Genomic DNA, 18695 nt, shown 5'->3' with positions numbered 1-18695 from the left:
GGCTTCTATATATATTTAAATAAGGTTGTTTTTAATAAGTAATCAAGCGAGAGACATACCAGAGCGCAAGGAGAGCCGTAAAAATACCGTTTTAGCACAATTCAACAAAGGCGAAGAAGATCTTGTTTTTACTTGTGAATCTTTGTTTTAAGTTATATTTAGATGCTAGTTTTCTTACTTGTGAACATTTACTCTTGTTTATACTTGGTTTTATTTATTCGCTATAAAGACTATGTTTGTTATATCATGCTTTCATCGGAACCCACGTTGATGATGAGTCCGATCATGGGCTAATTTTTCTCGTGGGATTCTAGCGGATTTATTTATGGATTTCTTTAGTTAAATTGTTTTGATGCCTTAGTATATGGTGATTGATTGATATCCTAGTATTAGTTGTGCGTATTCGTCTTATGAGCATCGCGAACTTATAAGATAGTGTGTTAATTCTTAATGAAGCGACAGTGAATTTAAGGATTTAGAACTTGCCATGCTAGCATAGGTTCATGTGTTATTTTTATGCATGATTCATAGGTAATTTTACCCATCTTACTTGCCCTGTGTAATCAATATAGATAACTTGTGCTTAAACCGTTATGTGGTCAAATTCTATAGACATATAGGGTCTTAATATAATTGGTGTTTATTCAGCTTCTGTCTCTTTTGTGGATGTCTGGTAGTATGGTACTCGTGCAACAAAAGTTGCCATTTATCAGTTTCGTGTTGTCTGATTAGTGTCATCACCATTGCATGCTAAGGTTGAGAACAATAAGGCTATTTAATGAAGTTATAATCCCATGTTTATCGTATATATTAATTCAATCAATCTTAATTTCATAGTTATAATAGTTAGCGTAATTCTTAGTTATAAACAACCTCAATTTGTTATCATCTTAGCATTGAATAATAACCATACATTGTTGCTTAAGTGCGTAAATTAATTAGTTAACCAATACAGTCTCTGTGGGAACGAACTAGAAAAGATTCTATACTACTTGCGAACTTGTATACTTGCGTCTAATATTAGCTCGTGTTTAGCGACTAACAGTTGCTCCTACATGAGGAACCTTCAATTGAATTGGAGAGGATTTAGATAGCTCCCCCTCAAGAGTACTACCCTCAAACCTTTCAGCCTGTGAAGACTGTTTTGCACATGAAGGTGCATTAGAAACATCCATGGGGTTTTTAGTAAAAATAGATGAATCCCCCATGGTTTTGATGGTGTCATCAAGGTATACCCCAGCATGTAGCCTCTCACCATCTAAATTGAGTGGTTGGGTGGTGAGCAAAGCTTCTTGAGCTAAGTCACTTGAGTGAGCTTGCACTTGAGAATTACATTCAAGTTCAGTTGGTGAGGAAAAAATTTAAGATTTGAGAGAGTGTTGCTCAGATAAGAGTGTTGGCAGCTCCCCCTGAGTAGATGAGGGAGCTTCAAGAGATGTGCTCTCACAGTATGTGCCATCCTTATTTCTCCAACCATACACTTGATTTGCTTCAAATGCAGGTTGTGCAGACTCAATACTGGGTGTTTTTATAACTGAATCCTGTTGGGAGGATACAGAGGTGACTTGAGTGTTCAGCTCAGGTTTCTTACTTCTTTTGGAACTCTTGACCAAAGGTGACTCGGTTACAGCTTGATCCTTACCACTCTCAGTTAGAATTGTTAGGGTTACCTCCTTTCTCTTCCTTTTACTCACCTCATCCTTTTGAGAAGATGAGGTGGTTGGTTTCCTAGCTACTAAGGGTTTTGAAGAAATGGTTGCATCTTGGGAAGATCCCTGTTGGTGTTCCTGTGTTTGTACTTCCACAGGTTCAGGGTTCATAGCTGTGTTAGATTGAACATTTGACCTCATGTCAGGCATAGGGTATGGGTAAGTCCTAAACCTCTCCAACATGAATGGAGTGATTTTCAGACTTACATTTACCTTATTTTTTGTAGTAGTTGAACCAAATATTATTTTGGACACTTGCTTACAATTTCCTATATTTGTGTTATCTATTCCATTTAAAAAATGTATGTCTCCTACCTTATGATTTAAGGTGGACATGATAAATCTAGGAAAGAAAATTTCCTTACCTCTAGCTAACAGGGGCATTGACAGCCTAGTTGCTAGCTCTTCTAGGATCAATAGACCAACATTCAAGTGTCTGTTGTGGAAAATTGAATACACCAACTTTTGCACCACACTTGAAATGTTGTCATATCCTGTATTCCTTCATGTGAAGGCCCTCACCACAGAATCAAAGATGAATGAGCACTCCATCCTTAGATTAGTTCTGTTCAGACTTGACAAGTTGATTCTTCCACCATAGTTGATGAAGTCCAGAAACTCAGTCAGCTCATCAGGAGTTGGCACCCCCACCAGATTTGCAGTGGGCAATCCCAAAGCTAGGTTCACATCTTGCTCATTAAACTCAATTTGTTGTCCTCCAACTGAGCAAGTCACCACCATAGATACATAATTATCATTCATCACTGTCCTTACCACAGCTGTAGTCCAAAACTCATGCAACACATCCGGGTACAACACTGGATTAGCAGTCAAGGCTCCTGCAATATAAGATTCAGACAGAAATTTCACAAACCCCTTGAAACTATCAGGGGCTTGGTTATCATCAGTAAAAGCCAAATAGTTTGTTCCTTTCTCTGGGATAGTTGCTCTAACAATGTTTTATGCCATTGTAGTTTAGTGAGTGAGAATGGGTAAGAAGAATTTTTGAGAAAGGAGTAAAAACGAGAGAGAGATCGGTTTTTGCTTGAAAGGCTAGGTCACTAGAGATCTCGAAAATTGTAAGTATGTATATGTATCGAGAAGTCTGGGTATTTATAGTAAAAGCAAATGACTTGTCGAGAACTCAAAAATAGACATTTGGAATTTGTCTATCGAGAAGTCATTTTAGGAAATGAAAGACATATCGAGAAGTCATTTTAAATTATTCTTATAGAGAACTAAAAATTCACTTATCGAGATGTCAAATAAATACCCAGTTTGTCCAAAAATGGACTGAATTAATTTCAACTTTTATTTAAATAAATTCAAAATAAAATTAGAATAGATTTTCCAAAAGTATTTTACCAAAATAATTTATTAAATTAAATTATTTCAGTTCTGAGTTATTGATAAGTCAAAAATTGTACTTGTAGAGAACTCTGTGAATGAACACTACTAGAGAACTCTACAAGGACTTATCGATAAGTCATATTTAAGCCTATCGAGAAGTCACTCGAGAAGTCAGTAAATTGACTTGTCGAGAACTTACTCGAGAAGTCCTAAACTTGTAGAGAACTCTGTGAATGAACACTACTAGAGAACTCTACAATGACTTATCGATAAGTCATATTTAAGCCTATCGAGAAGTCACTCGAGAAGTCAGTAAATTGACTTGTCGAGAACTTACTCGAGAAGTCCTAAAATGACTTGTCAAGAAGTCAATTAGATTTATCGAGAACTCAATTCTCTTACGAACTTCTTTTTGACCAAGGTGTTAATTGTCTTGAAATTCAAGTGAGAGAATTTCTTATGCCATAGCTTGTTTTGATCTTCTTACGCCTTGGTGTAGAAGTAACAAATTCCATCCTTATTTGTTGAGTCCAAGTCTGCAACAAATAAGCTCCCTTTCCTTGCTCCTTTCAGAGCAACTTCACCAGTTTTTCTTGCTAATAAAAGTGCATTCTTCTTTGTTGAATAAAACTTCAAAGCCTTTGTCTGCAAATTGGCTAACACTGAGATGATTCACTTCAAGACCAGCTACCAGTGCTACATCATCAATGACAACATTTTCAGAAATAATCTTGCCATTTCCCATTGTGAATCCTTTGCTGTTGTCTCCAAAGGTCACCAAAGGGCCAGCTTTCTCCTCAAACTGTGATATGAGGGCTTTATCACCTGTCATATGCCTGGAACATCCACTTTCTATGATCCAGATGACTTTCTTCATTTTGCCCTGCACACAATAAGTTTTAAGTGTGTTTAGCAACCAAAACTGTGTTGGGTACTTTCTTCTTGTTAACTGATTTAGCAGAAGTAGAATGAGTAGTTTCAGATAAAATATAGTTCATTGACTGTTGAGCATTTTCCCTTTCTGTTGTAGACCCAATTCTTGTTTCTTTGAGGTCTGCTCTCAGTTTGTGACAACTTTTCATCACCTTCAAGTTGCAAGGAATGCAGTCAAACTTGTCATAGAAGGAGTATGGATCATTTGCATTTGCTTCATTGTATTTGCAGGTTCCTTCAGTTGGCTTGCTAACTGCCTTTTTACAAATGTGAGTTAGGTGATTCACAGAGCCACATTTTTCATATTTCTTTCTTGGAGCATCTGCAACATAAGCAAAAATTTTGCTTTTATTTATCCCTATTTTCCCATTTCTATTTTTTTCTTTCTTGCATCTTCAGTTTTGGTTTCTTTAACAGGTGTCTTGGGACTTTGTTTGTCCATGAGCTTCTCTTTAGTATTGGAAGACTGAGTTGGTTCTATAGTTTTCTTCTCTTTGTCTTCATCAGAAATTTCTTGCTTGACAATCAATTTTTCTTCACTGAAGTTGACTTCACATGCCTTGAACATAGGTGAAGCAACCTTTTTCAGCATTGCTGGAACATTTTCATTTTCTGTTGCTTTTCCCTTGTCACCTATGTCTTTCTTTTTGCTGTTCAAGGCATCATAGTCAAGACCAATAGCAATGTTTTGCACATGGTTTATTTTTCTCATGATATTGTCCAATTAACTCAGTTGCATTCTTGAAGTATTTCAACTTAACTTCATTCTTTTCAAGCTTCTCCCTTAGCACTGCTTCAATTTTATTTGCACACTTGAGCTTGTTTTTAAGATAAGCATTCTCTTGTTTTACAGCTTCAAGCTCTACCAACAACAATTCAGTTTTTTTCTTCTCACTTTCAAGCTTCTCATTTATCTTTGTTAGTTTGCTCACTTCTTCATTAACATCAACCATGCTTGTGTGAATGTGAAACATTTATGTGCTCATCTTCTCTACAATTTCCTTATATTGACTCACATTTAAATCAACGGTGGTAAGAGTTGGTACCTGTGATTTAGATGAGGATGATTCTCCTTGCTCCAAGGCCATGAGTGCATAATTTCCAAATTCTTCATCTTCATCATTTTCAGAGTCATCCCAACTTTTTCCCTCTGTAATATAAGTTTTGCTTTGTTGTTTCTTCAGAAGAGCTTCATACTTTACTTCTAGTTCAAGATAAGATTTGTCTTTCTTTGCTTTATTGGGTTTCCTGCATTCTGTAGCAAAATGGCCTAGTTCATCACAATTGAAGCACCTTATCTTAGATCTGTCAACAGATCCAGTTTTGTAACCATTCTTGTTGTCAGAAGTGTACTTCCCTTTTCCTTTCCAGCTACTGTCTTTGTTGAAAGACTGTCCTTTACCCTTGAAGTATCTTGGCTTCTTTACTCTAATGTTAGAGAAATTTCTAGCCAAATAGGTCATTGACTGATCTAGCTCATCCAGTTCATCAAGAGTGTAGAACTCATCTTCTTCCAATTCCAGAATGACTTGTTCATGTGAATCATTTGTTCTTTGCTCACTTGTTGAGGCAACTGGAGTTTGAGATCTTGGCTCATCATTTGATGTTTGGCTTTCATTGACAATTAAAGTACTTGAGCCATCAACAACATGTCCTTGACCATATCTCAATGATTTCTTTTGAATCATTTCTAGTTCACATGTTTTGAGAATTCCATATAGTTCTTCCAGTGTTATTCTGATCAAGTCTCTCCCTTCCCTAATTGCTGAGATTTTCTGTTCCAAATGATATGGGAGAGTAAGAAAAAACTTCAAGTTCACCTCTTCAGCTTCATAGTATTTGTCATGAAGATGCAAGTCATTTATCAGCTTGTTGAACCATTCAAACACATCTGTTATACTTTCCTTTGGCTTGGCCATGAAACCCTCATACTGTGAAATCAGTATCCTTCTTTGATTTGATCAGACTTCCTCAGTTCCCTCACAGAGTATTTCAATCTTTTCCCATATTTGCTTGGCAGTATCACAGTTGACAATATTGTTGTACATCACATTGTCAAGTGACTCAATCAATATCAATTGCAAGCCACTATCCAGGGAAACTTTCTCCTTTTCAGGCTCAGAATACTCAGAAGGATCTTTTGGAGCATAATGAGCTGGAATAACCATATCACCATCTGTTGATTCTTTAACTCTAACCATAAAAGTGAAGGGCCCATTTTTGAGAATCTGAATATAGATTGGATTGGTCATCCTGATAAACAACAACATTTTCTTTTTCTAAAGAGTGTAGTTAGCTTTGTCAAAGGTAGGAATTTTGATGCTACTGATTTTCTGTGTATTCATTCTTCCAAGATCGTGAATATGTTCACTTTCAGATTTTGCTCTCTGATACCACTTGTTAGGAAATGAATAACACACAGAAGGGGGTGAATGTGTTTTACTGTTTTCAAGCTTTTCTTGAGTCTTTTATGTTTGAACAAAGTAAATTAAATCTTGTAATGAAAGTGTGTTCATGCAGAAATTAAACTTGCAAAAATAAAGAACAGAGATCTTCAAAACTCACTTAATTTTATATTAAAATTAAGAATGTTTTGCTACAAAATTTCTAGGCTCTTTATTGATAAAGAGCTTAGCTTCTTCTTAAGAGTGTTACAAGATTTTCTATCTAAATTGTTACAACTGACAAAAGACCAGTATTAACTTTATAACTCAGTTAACTACTAGTTTACACAGTGTACAATAAGACATGCTATTAACCTTTACTAAACTGTCATTTGTCATTTCCATTTTAGGAAAAGAAAATCTTTTATTTCTGGCTTAACATATCTTTAGCATCCTGTGATTATCTTGATCTTCCTTTGTCAGTTAATCTTGACCATTGATCTTGCACATCCTTCAAGCTGCTTTTTATAGACTTGTCAATCCAGCTGGTTGGATTGTTTGTTGATTGTATATCTTGGATATTGAACTGGTCTGCATTTTGTACTTTAAAAATTTACCTCGAGAGCTCCAGTTAGGCATATAGAGATCTTGACATCTCGATAAGTATATTGACTTATCGAGATCTCTAATACTCTATAGTGAATTTAACTTATAGAGGTCTCTGAGTTCTCAAATAAGACTTTGGCTTGTCGAGATCTCTCAGCTTCATGTCTTCACTTTGACTTGTCGACAACTTAGAGTTCTCTAGTGAATTTTGACTTATCGATATCTCTAAGTTCTCTAGTGGAATTTGACTTATCGATTACTCAGAGTTCTCTAATGAATGTAGACTTGTCGATAACTCTGAGTTCTCTAGTGAAGAATTGACTTTTCGATATCTCCAAACTTCATGTCTTCAATTGACTTGTCTATATCTCTCTGAGTTCTCTAGTAGTTTTCCTGACTTCTCGATAAGTTATTTGGAGTTCTCGAATGACTTCTTTATAACACTAAATCTATGACTTGTAGAGATCTTCACTTAGAGTATTTTTATCCAAACAGATTTATTCAACTCCAACCTTCTTCAAAATTCTTCTGAGGCATGACCATCTTGATCTTCTTCCAAATGGAATCCTTAGGCTTGATACTGTTTAAGGAAAAAGACTCTGGTCTGCTCCTTTGTATTTTACAGACTTTAGAATGTTACAAGTATAAAATACAAATTAAGATAACAATACAACTTACTTAGGGTTGACAAATTATCTTAGTCTTGTTAAGGTACAAGCATGTCTTGCACAACATTTTGTATAAACATTTTTATCTCCTCAATATACTTTCTTTCCCTCTCCTCTCTTTCATCCTTTTCTCTTGCTCTTCTTTCTTCCCTTACTATCAACCATACAACCAATACATACCTCCATGCCATTGTACCAGTATCCTTATCATTCAGTAAGCTTATCACCCTCTTTATCTCTGTGATTGAAAATATATCCATTAGATTTCTGCTAAGTAAGGTCTAAGTAAGGTGTAGGATCAATCTTGATAGTAGATTCTTACTTCCCTTAATGATACAACCCATACTTTGACCATTTCTGTAGCTAATTGTTGAAAGTAGTCTTCATCGGAGATGCACTAGTTCAGAGGTAGGAAATCATTTTGATTGAAACAATTCCAGATGGCCCTCTCAGTAACTTACATTTTCTTTGATTTTCTTCCAACATATTTGTAGTGAGTTTTAGTTGGTGGCTTAAAAGAAGGTAGATTTGAGATTTTCTTTAGAGAAGTTTGACTTGAGGTGATTGGTATTTTCAGTATGGTGCTAGCAATGTGTTTGTATAAGAATTTAGGCTTAGAGGTTAGAGGTGGTAGAGTGTTTGAGTTTATTGACTTAGGGGTTTAAGTTTGGTTGATTTGGATTTGTAGGGTATTTTTCCGTGCATCTGAACCATCTTCCTTCTTCTCTCTTCACCCTTCTTCTCATCATTTCCTTTCTTTTTAGCATCTCTTTTCTTATATCCTCCTTTGCTACCAGTTGCCTTAGATTGACTTGGATTTGAGTCGAAAGGTTTTTGATCATCTTTCTCTTGCTCATCATCATCCAAATCATCCTTATTGAATTGTGTTTTAGGAAAATTGGCTTCAGAATTCCTCAGATATCTCCCCAACAGCTTAATCATTTCCTCATCCTCAACAGTTTTGTACTGCTTAGTCTTCAATTCAGTCTCCAAGGTTATAATGAGTTTTTTATTTTCCATGACACATTGCTTAGGAATCTGGAAGTGTTTGCAATGTTTAGTGGTTGGATAGATGTTTTCCACTCCATTGCTTGGCTGTAAGTATGCTTCTGGAAAAGCAGCTACTTGAGTTTTCTTCAATTCAGTTAGCAATAAAGTGTCTTCTTGAATCACTCCGTGGACTTTATTTATCAGAATGTCCAATTCAGATGCCCTTCTAGATGTGAGATAGTTAAGGGACACTTGTATACATCTGTCTACCCCAGAGTCATTAATGTTGACCCCAATCCTTTTCTCCTGAAAATTGTCCTTAGTCATCAAGATCACCCTTATAGAATTTATTGTCTTGTCCAAGGCCTTCTTATTTGTGAAGAAACTATTGTTTAGAGAAACCCTGAAAGCCTTGAGCAATTCATCAAATTTCCTTCTCAAACTAGGTCCCTCGGCTGCTCTGATAAGCCTCTCAATTCCAATATCAACTTCTTGAGATTTGCCTTTGTTAGCAGCTTGGACAGTTTGGCTAGATGATCTTAATAACCTAGCTTATATCCCCCCCTTAGTCTTGTTGGCAGGCATGATAAGAGGTGTAGGGATTTCAGGCCTCACAGCTTCTGGAAGTGCAGGAAGTTGAATGTTGAGTGCACCGATGATGGCCCCCAAAGACACAGAATTCTGCATTTGTAGATGCATGTGGGAGTCCACTAAGGTTTGAATATTAGTGAACTGACTTTGAACCATGGTTGTGAGTTGGGAGACTTGATTTGTTAAAGATTGATTGGCTGACTATAGGGAAGAAACTTGAGATTGAAGAGCCTGGATTTGCAAGTTTGTTGATGTTGAGAGGGGTTGTTGAGAGCTTGAAGGGAGAGAGGTGCCAAAAGTGTCTTGCACAACATGCTTGATGCCTTCCATCAAGAGAGAAGATGGCTCATACCCGCTTTGATGAAGTTGGTCTAGCTTGAGTCTTGTGTCATTAGATTTGGCAATGTGCTGTTGAACCACTTCATGCAATGCCACAAAAGATTGCCTGAGATTTTTGACGTCAAATCCTGACCCCCCGATTTGAGGGACGTCACAAGTGGGGTCATTTCAAAGAAGCATTGACAGGCGCAATTCTTTAGAAATTTCTACAAATATATGACGATATTTCATAGCCAAAATGAACATACTCATGAGAGCTGAACAAGTTAGAATATATAGAGTGATAAGTATATTATCGTTTACACCAACAACCGAACAATTCAAGGACAATTCACGCCTACTGTCTAGTAAAGTCGGTCTATTTATTCGAGCGAAGATTTAAAGTCGGTCTATTTATTCGAGCGAAGGTTTAAAGTCGGTCTATTTATTCGAGCGAAGGTTCAACGAGTATTATCTATCTACCGTATGCTATTTCTGATCAAAAAATTTATCACCAAGTCAAACTCCGTGTATGTATGTCCGGTGTGTGCTAAACTAATATATCAATCTCATCCATGTCTGGGATCTTTGGAAAATGTGGGTATTTAGCCCCATATTATCAAATCAATTTGAGCCAATAAATTGAGTGGTTAAATGTTGCCTGCGCGCAACAATTATCACTTGGAATGTGCTCTCCTTAAATTTTTGAGACGCTTTAAATTACTCAAAATGATTAAAAGATGAATATGATATAATAATCTAAAGTCAGTCCTTTAAGATCGGAAATATTAATATGAAAGCTTATGACCCACATTGAAATGAAAAATGGGTTTTTATTATTTTATATAATACAACACTTTTACTTTTATTACGGTGTCTAAATTTGTTTGTAAAGTTTTGCTGCATCTCCTACGTGCGCGCATGGGGTATAAATTATAGGATTTCGGGGCAAATTTGAGGTTTGCGAAGATTTCGAACTTTTCTGATTGTGCGACGTGACGATATGAAAGTAGCAAAACATTGGCCTGGATAATCACAGACTAGTTTTGCTATTTTCATTTTCAATGGGTTGGGTTATTATATATTTAATTTATTTTTTATAAGAATAATTATAATTGATTTGATAAAATATTAATTCGATGCTATTACAGATTAATTTATGACTAATATAATTAATTAACGTATTTTAATTAATTATAAAAATAGTATACACGTTTTCCAAAGTCTATATAATATCATTATAAGATCTTAGCATTTTCATCTCATCAAATACACAAAGTCGTGTCCGTTCTCTATCTCAAACAGGCAAACCATATTCTTTTTTTGATAGTTTCTTGTATGTTCTAACTCGCCGAGTGATCGAGAATTAAATTCGGAACATGGGAAGACAAAAGACAAATCCTTAATCACTTATTTATCTTATCATACTCTACTTTTATGTAAAATAACAAGCTAACCTTGTTCATTACCTTTGATTTTATTAAAAATCTCGACCCAATTTGATTTGTTTTAACAGTAATGAAATTGAACAAAACTCGATCCCAAAACCCTATTTTATATAGTCGCATACGAAATTTAATACATTGAGTTTATAGCTAGATTTTGGAAATCTAAATAAAGCATTTGAGATTCTGATTTATAATTTATCGACAAATTGGTGATTTATCAAAATGATAAATATGAATAAAGTTTAGATAGATTCTAATACTTCAATAAAAATTGTTATATTACCCTTTTTGTAATAAAATCTATCAAATCTATCATTCAAAAATAATATGTTACGAAAAATTATATTATAAAATTCAAATTAAACAAATATTTTTTAAACTGAATCATAATTTTATCAACATTTTTTTAAAAAAAATAAATTATTTTTGAAACACTTTTGACCTCGTTAAATCCTCCATTAATTATCCAATTTTACAGCATCCAAAATTTCACTCCTATCTACATGTATCTTTGATACGGCCAAATTGTCGAATCTCTCTGTTGAGTCATACTTGATAGATGACCCCTTAATCTGAACGTACAGCAAACAGATAAGTACATGTTCCTTCAAGAAAAAAAATATACATAAATGTTGTACAAATTTTCCCCCAGATTATTAGTAATATATTTCAAATTTTCCATTGAGCTTATTCCCAGTAAAATTGTACATTTCATTTTCTTGATTTCAAATGGCTTCTTCTATTTCATTTTCACCACACTCACTAACCCTCCTGCAACTTTCTCATAAAAAGTCTCAAATTAAATTCTTACCCACCAATCAATTACCCAATTTCTTGATTCACAATAGTAACAAAAATATCAAATTAAATTCAAGAACCCCTTTTAAAGTTGAGATTTTTAATCATCTGGGTCACTTTCAAAGCTCTTGTATTTCAACTAAATCATCTTCAAATGGGTCTTTTGATTTAGTCCAAGAAGATGAGTTGATTTTACCATCAAATAAAAGTGGCCCAGTTAAAACTATTTTGTTGGTTTTGTTATGGGCTTCTGTTTTTGTAGGTTTTTATGCTGTTTCCGGAGATGCCAATGCTGCTGCTGCTGCTGATTCAATCAGAGCTTCTAGTTTTGGTCAAAGATTTGCTCAGGCTTTCAGGAGCTTTGGTTGGCCTGATGAAGCTGTTGTTTTTGCTCTGGCTACACTTCCGGTTATCGAGCTTCGTGGGGCTATTCCTGTGGGTTATTGGTTGCAGCTTAAGCCTGTTGTTCTCACTGTTTTATCCATATTGGGGTAAATCCTCAAGTCCCTCTTTTTCTATATTACTAGTACTAGTTTGTGATTGTTAGTAATATGTAATGTGTCTTATTAGTTTAGGTGTTTTTATTATGTATAATTAGTTTTTATTTGATTCTATGCAAGCCTTGGTGTACTAGTGCCCTCAATAGTCTGTTGTGGTAATTACATTCATTAGGTTTGTACTGTATTTGCTAAAAAGAACTCATTTTGGCCCTAGATTGAATAATCCTGAATCTCCTCTCAACAAAAAGTTTCCTAATGAATTAGCAAAAAAAAAAATTCTGATGTAATTATTCATGTATTTGTATTTTACATTTTTAGTATTACATCAAGGAGTTGTGCTATGTTTTTTTTCATGTGATTAGTAATATCCTAGGTCTGTGTGTTCTAATTTCGAACTAGGTTTGATCATTAGCTTATCCCATGGATTAAATTTCAATAATTGTTTAGTTAATTTACATTCGATTAGCAATAGCCGCTAGGTAGGGAAATGGTTGACATTAAATAGGTACTCAAAAGTGTATAAGAATGTGATTTAAAAAATACTTAGTTCATAGGATTGCAGTAAGAGATCAGGTAGGATAAAATAAGTACAAATTTGTATACTGAGCAGAAATTATGATCGGTACATACAAATATTGACATTCACTTGATCCATTTTACTTCATCTTTAAGTTTTATAATGTACATTGACTATGTCGATGGATTGGTACCATTTGTAGAATGTGCAACTAAGCATCTTTTAACTCTTAGCAGAGGCTTTAAAATGCAGTTGTGGTCAATAGATTGTTGGCTGGAGCTATAGACAAACATAGGCTTGGTGTCTTGGTAATAAAAACTGCTTTTGTGCTTCTGCTACATCAGTTAAATATCTAATTCTTGGTAGACAAGTGATCTTTATAAATCAGATCAACGTTGAAATGTTGAATGACTAAATCTGAGAATTGTTTAACAAATTCTGTTTCGTACCTTCAGAATTTCTTCTTTACTAATACTAATAATTTACCATGTATAGGCTGTGTACAGAGTGTTCGCAAATACTAGAAGCACAGTTTTGGGAACACAAAATTCATTTGAAATGGATATAAAATGACATAGATTGAGTGTTTATTTTAAATTCTTAAACTTGCCCTTATATATGAATGACAAGGAATTGAAATTCGAAATATGTCAATTGAAATGAACTGCATGTGCCTAATTTCTAAACATGCATTACTGTATAAGGTGATGTCGTCATATTTGAAAGCCATTTATTGAATGTAAAATGTGACGACTAACTTGCATACAATTGTAGGAATATGGTTCCGGTGCCCTTTATTGTACTACACTTGAAAAGTATCGCAACTTTCCTTGCTGGGCGGAACCAGCCTGCATCTCAATTCCTTGACATGCTATTCAAGAGAGCAAAGGAGAAGGCAGGTCCTGTGGAAGAGTTTCAGTGGCTTGGGTTGATGTTGTTTGTGGCTGTCCCTTTCCCTGGTACAGGCGCTTGGACAGGAGCCATAATTGCTTCTGTTCTTGATATGCCATTCGGGTCTGCTGTCTCGGCAAACTTTTTTGGTGTTGTCCTGGCTGGCCTTCTGGTGAACTTACTGGTAAATCTTGGCCTCAAGTATGCTGTTATCACTGGTTTTGCGCTCTTTATTATATCAACATTCATGTGGAGTATCCTTCGAAAGCTCAAAAGGTCTTTGAGTTCATCAAACTGATGTTAAGCTACCCTGGTTAGAGAAGTAAAATGGGCAGAGAATTGAAGCATCACATCAATTTCTGTGCAGTGACCTTGTGTTGTAGACACTCTTTACTTGTTAATGTCAATTACTATAGAACATAAATCCTCTTTGTTGGAGACTATACACAGGTATATCCTAGGTATATCTGCTAGATGGACTATAGATTAGTAAAAACTGGTTCTTTACATTCATAATTCATGGCAACAGGACATAACATAGATCAGATTTTAACCTTAAATTGCGTAATTTAGAATAGGGATAATTGCATTTCGCATCTCCGTGATTGTTTCAATTGTCACTTTGGTATTACTAGTTTCGCTATTTATATCTTATTGGGCCAAAATATGTGGATAAACTGAATGAAAACGAATATAATTTATATGTATTTCGGGTTGACCTGATTTTTTCGGGTTAGTTTTCAGTCCACCCGAACCCGATCCGAAATCAAAAAACCCCAACTCTAATTTGAACTTTTTCGTGTCAATTTCGTGTCGGGTTTCGGGTCGTTTCCATTTTTGTCACCCTATATAAGCGTATCCATTTTGACAGTAATTTAGATTAGGAACTTTTTTTTACTTCAGTTCAAAATAAAATGAAATCGTCACAATATAATGCGATATTCGGTTGATGATTCAATTAAATGCAAAATAATCAAGTATAAAATACCTTGTTTTCCTTCAAATATATAGGTTGGTTAAGGATTAAGGTATTATAATTCGATTGAAAAAAATAAAAAATAAAAAGAATTGCAGTAACTCCGAAAGTTTCAAAATTGGCGCCTCAACCCCAGAAGTTGAAAAGCGCGACTCACAAAACAAAATGATACTAGAAACTTGACACTTTTCGTATCAATACAAAATTACAATCGAACCCAAAATTACAAAAAGCACAAGTAAATGAAATCTTCAAAGCTTCCCACCATAAGGGTGTTTGGACAACGGCCCATTCCTTCCCAATTTCTCTCCAAAAGGTGTTTTCTTTTCCCCCAATTCTTCAAAACCCTAATTTTATTTTCACTTTTTTTTATTTCTGCTTCAAAATTCTATCTTTACTGCATTTTGTTTGATATTTTTTAAAATTGTAGTGATGGTAAAGAAGATGGACAGTGTAAAGCTCCTAAGAAAAATACGAGTGTTTCGCTTTCAAATTTTCTTGATAGGAAGCTGCAGAAAGGGTTTAGTTTCACTAAATCTGTTCAGGTATGTTGTTCACTTAAACCAATTTTGAGGATTTTTTTTTGTAGAGAGCATTAAAGAATGTAATGGAGATTTTTTTTTTAAAAAAAAATTCGACTATTTTACTAATTTTTGATCTCGGGTTTCATATTTTTTGATAGTTTTGTGGAATATTTTGTTTAAGGGATTTTGCTAGATTGAGTATAATAAAGATACATGTACAGTATAGGCTTGTTGCTAATTTCAGGTGGTATCGTATATGTGTGAATGTGGAGAGTGATTTCTGAATTAGGCTAATCACATATTTGTGTGATGTGACTTGAATTTGTTAGAAACATGAGAGGTAATAATCTAAGAAGTATGAATTTGTAAAATTAAGGGCCCTGTGATGGGAGGTTTCAGGATTCTTATGGAGTCAGTTGCTGCAATTTTGGAATGCTTGTTTCAGACTACGGTATTAAAGTTAAGGGTATGAAGCACAAGGCCTTAAAACCTATTGATTCGAGTAGCATAAATGGGATCGTACCAACAAGCATCGCTATATGATGACTTCCTGTATAAAAACGTAAACATGTCAGGCATCCATATATGTCCACGACTCCACGGTTGGGGTGGCAATAATTTATTGAACTTGCTTTCAATCTAAATATACTAGGATATGTTTTGGGTGAACAAATAAGACAAGTGCATAGACGAAAAGTGAGTGGTGCATTTGATGTGTAAGCTTGGAATCCAACTCACTTGGTTTACTTAGTTTAGCAGAAGAACTGTCACTTATCAGCCACCAAAAGTATGCAGTTCTAATTCAATCCTCTAAATTAAGTATTGAACCATAAGAAAACTTGCGGTTGGGGGACAGCTACAAATAGTAACGTGATGCTGGTTCTTACATATATAGATAGAACATACCAATATATGACTATGCTGTAATGTGTTTTCTTTACTAGTTCATCTGTTTTTATATGTGATTATTTGCAGGGGAAGCAAAAACCATTTTCATCACCTGTGATTGGTATGGGTGTAAGCGGGTGTAGTGGACGAGAGAACATTGTGAACATAATAGGTGATCCGGAGCTGAATCGTGATATTGATGTAGCTTTTGAAAAACTTAAAAGTACTGCAGATAAAAAAGAAGGGTGTATCAGCTTGCCTGCTGACGAGGATATTTCCAACATATGCCACACTCAAGGGTCAAGAAAAAGAAGCAGACCACATGAAGGTTGGTCACAATATCTATAGTACTTGAATGTGGTGTATTGCTTCTTAGAATAAATTATGTGAGTGGACGTTGATGCTTAAACCAGTTCACTTGTCTTCTTCTTAGTACAACATTTAACAATGAACATATTTAATTAGCAATATACTTTTTTTAGTTTTTTCTTTAAAATAACTCCTTTTACTATTTAGAGTTCTCAACTACAGAGAGTTTAGTTTCAGTTACGTGTGTGGAATATTGGTGAAACTTGGAAGTGCCGTAAAAGTCAATGCAGTATATGCATAATACAGTTAATACTCTGTTCTCAGCTGCTTCCTGGAATGAAAGTCACAAGATACTCAAAGTGAAATATTGCTGTTGAATTTATTTCAGCAAACTAAATTCCTTGTGAAGAAATTCCACTTAAATTGAAAGAAAACATACAATGTTGCTAGAAATATTAATAGTTTAATGTCTGAACTGAATGAACATGAGTAAAAGGATTATATGAATATCTAATTTAGTAAGAGAATTAGAGAGAATTGCTACGAGAAACTATGCATGTTAGATTAAATTATCTTTTAGTGCTAAATGAAGTTTAGCATTTAGATGTGCCTTGTGTGTGCCAAAAAGTTGTTTAATGCCACAAAAGTTATAAATAATTTTAGTTCACTCACATTCTTCATAACTACAAAAAAGCACACCACACTTTTCGACTTGCAAGATTTCATTGTTCTTTATCATAAGTTCTATATTCATAATACTTGTGTTGTTCTATCCTCAACAAGTCAACATTATGCATTCTAGTGTTGTTTTGACGGTGTCATGTACTTGATGCAAGATTGAATATCCATGTTCTATGTCATTGCTAGAGTCTAGCTTCTAAATTATATATGCATGTCATACTCTTCTTTGTTTTATATTCTAATTCATGCATCAAGAACTTGATTGTTAAAAACTGAGGTTACTAGGTATGGATGTGAAAGCAGCTGCTCGAAAGGTCTTGGTCACTCTTGGCGATAATAATAAAAATGCACATAATCCAAGGAAGAGGATATTTATTAGCCACGAGAAACCAAAGCCTCTCTTTAATCATTGTAAGTTTGATGTCACCTAAGAAGCAGACAAAAACAGTTATAACAGCCTCTCTTTCTTATTTTTTGTAAGCATCCAAGTTTAATATTCTTGGTCCATTGAAATTGTTTTGTTTTTCTTAACAGATGCAAATGGTAGCGGCTGGTGGGACAGCAACATGGAAGGGGTTGACAATGATGAAGTGGGCTGCCATGAAATGTGGGAAGGGGTTGGCTCCACCACATTAGGAGGACTTGATTGGAACTAGTTCAAAAGCTATTTTCAATAGCTATGATAGGTTGCAAGTGAAGCAGCATTTTGAAGTATATGTAATCGTAGTTCAGGAAACTTGAGAAATTCTATGATAAATGGCAAATCGGTGAACTCTGTTTGTAGAATGTGTTGTGGTATGTTATTGTTGTCAGCATGTCCTGTATTCGAGTATAATCTGATATCTCGGCTGACAAATCTGATATCTCGGTTGACACAAATTTCACCCATGTTATGTTATGTTCTGACTTCTGATCTTCGCTGGAGAGAAGTTTATTTTCTTTGTTTGCTCTAAATTGTACTGTTTTAATTATGTCATATCAATTCTTACCCATTTTCTACCATTTTCAAAAAAAATAAGAAAGAGATTTTTCTATATTGGATAGAACAGAGAATATTTACTTTTCTTTAAAAGAATTAAAATTTATGGGGTGAGAGAGGCTCGAACTCTCGACCTCAGGATTACTCTTACGCTATGAGACATACGCGCTAGCCAACTGCGCCACCACCCCATTTTGTATAATTTCTTTTAACTTTAGATTCTGATCTATATCAGCTCTTTGTAGTAATATTAATATAAATTCGAGAGAAATTATTACGTATTTACGAGTATATCCGTTTATTTTTTAGTTTTAAATAATGTATTTAAATAAATTTTATGCGAACGCAATAAGTTAATTCAAATGATGAAAGGGTTGTATGGTTCACCAAATTCTGCAATCAGGCAAGGGTTTCAGTCATTTCAACCCCGTTTGGTTTAAAAAAAATAAAATTTTATACCCATTTCTCAAACCCCTGATTTTTTATACCCACAAAGGGGTTGGATACGAGGAAAGGGTATGAGAGTTAACTTTAATTTTACTATTTTAATTTCTTTTAAGCAATTAAATATATATGTTTAATATTAAGAGAAATTTATGAACCTAAAATATATTAAAATAATAATAAGAATTAAT

At 34.6% G+C, this 18695-nt stretch overlaps 2 protein-coding genes across 2 annotated transcripts; both read left to right on the top strand.

Annotated features, from left to right (window-relative positions):
• The first annotated feature begins 11582 nt into the window (after positions 1 to 11582).
• Positions 11583 to 14406, top strand: LOC141725057 (uncharacterized). The gene is made up of 2 exons (XM_074527434.1): positions 11583 to 12286; positions 13587 to 14406. Exons 1-2 carry the CDS (start codon positions 11727 to 11729, stop codon positions 13999 to 14001), a joined length of 975 nt encoding a protein of 324 aa, XP_074383535.1. The 5' UTR covers positions 11583 to 11726; the 3' UTR covers positions 14002 to 14406.
• A 355-nt stretch (positions 14407 to 14761) lies between these two features.
• On the top strand, positions 14762 to 17996 carry LOC141725058 (uncharacterized). The gene is made up of 5 exons (XM_074527435.1): positions 14762 to 14995; positions 15110 to 15224; positions 16179 to 16419; positions 17367 to 17492; positions 17616 to 17996. The coding sequence occupies exons 1-5, from the start codon at positions 14922 to 14924 to the stop codon at positions 17735 to 17737; spliced, it is 678 nt and encodes a 225-aa protein (XP_074383536.1). The 5' UTR covers positions 14762 to 14921; the 3' UTR covers positions 17738 to 17996.
• Positions 17997 to 18695: the final 699 nt, after the last annotated feature.

This window comes from Apium graveolens, chromosome 5, assembly GCF_009905375.1.
Source record: "Apium graveolens cultivar Ventura chromosome 5, ASM990537v1, whole genome shotgun sequence".
NCBI classification, from domain to species: domain Eukaryota; kingdom Viridiplantae; phylum Streptophyta; class Magnoliopsida; order Apiales; family Apiaceae; genus Apium; species Apium graveolens.
Note: the sequence above shows the minus strand (reverse complement) of the source record. Positions and strands in the feature narration are given on the sequence as shown.

Coding starts and splice junctions, on each gene's coding strand:
- LOC141725057 (XM_074527434.1), top strand. CDS start 11,727: ATGGCTTCTTCTATTTCATTTTCACCACACTCACTAACCCTCCTGCAA. Junction 12,287..13,586: donor ACTGTTTTATCCATATTGGG/GTAAATCCTCAA, acceptor ATACAATTGTAG/GAATATGGTTCCGGTGCCCT.
- LOC141725058 (XM_074527435.1), top strand. CDS start 14,922: ATGAAATCTTCAAAGCTTCCCACCATAAGGGTGTTTGGACAACGGCCC. Junction 15,225..16,178: donor GTTTCACTAAATCTGTTCAG/GTATGTTGTTCA, acceptor GATTATTTGCAG/GGGAAGCAAAAACCATTTTC. Junction 16,420..17,366: donor AAGAAGCAGACCACATGAAG/GTTGGTCACAAT, acceptor TGAGGTTACTAG/GTATGGATGTGAAAGCAGCT.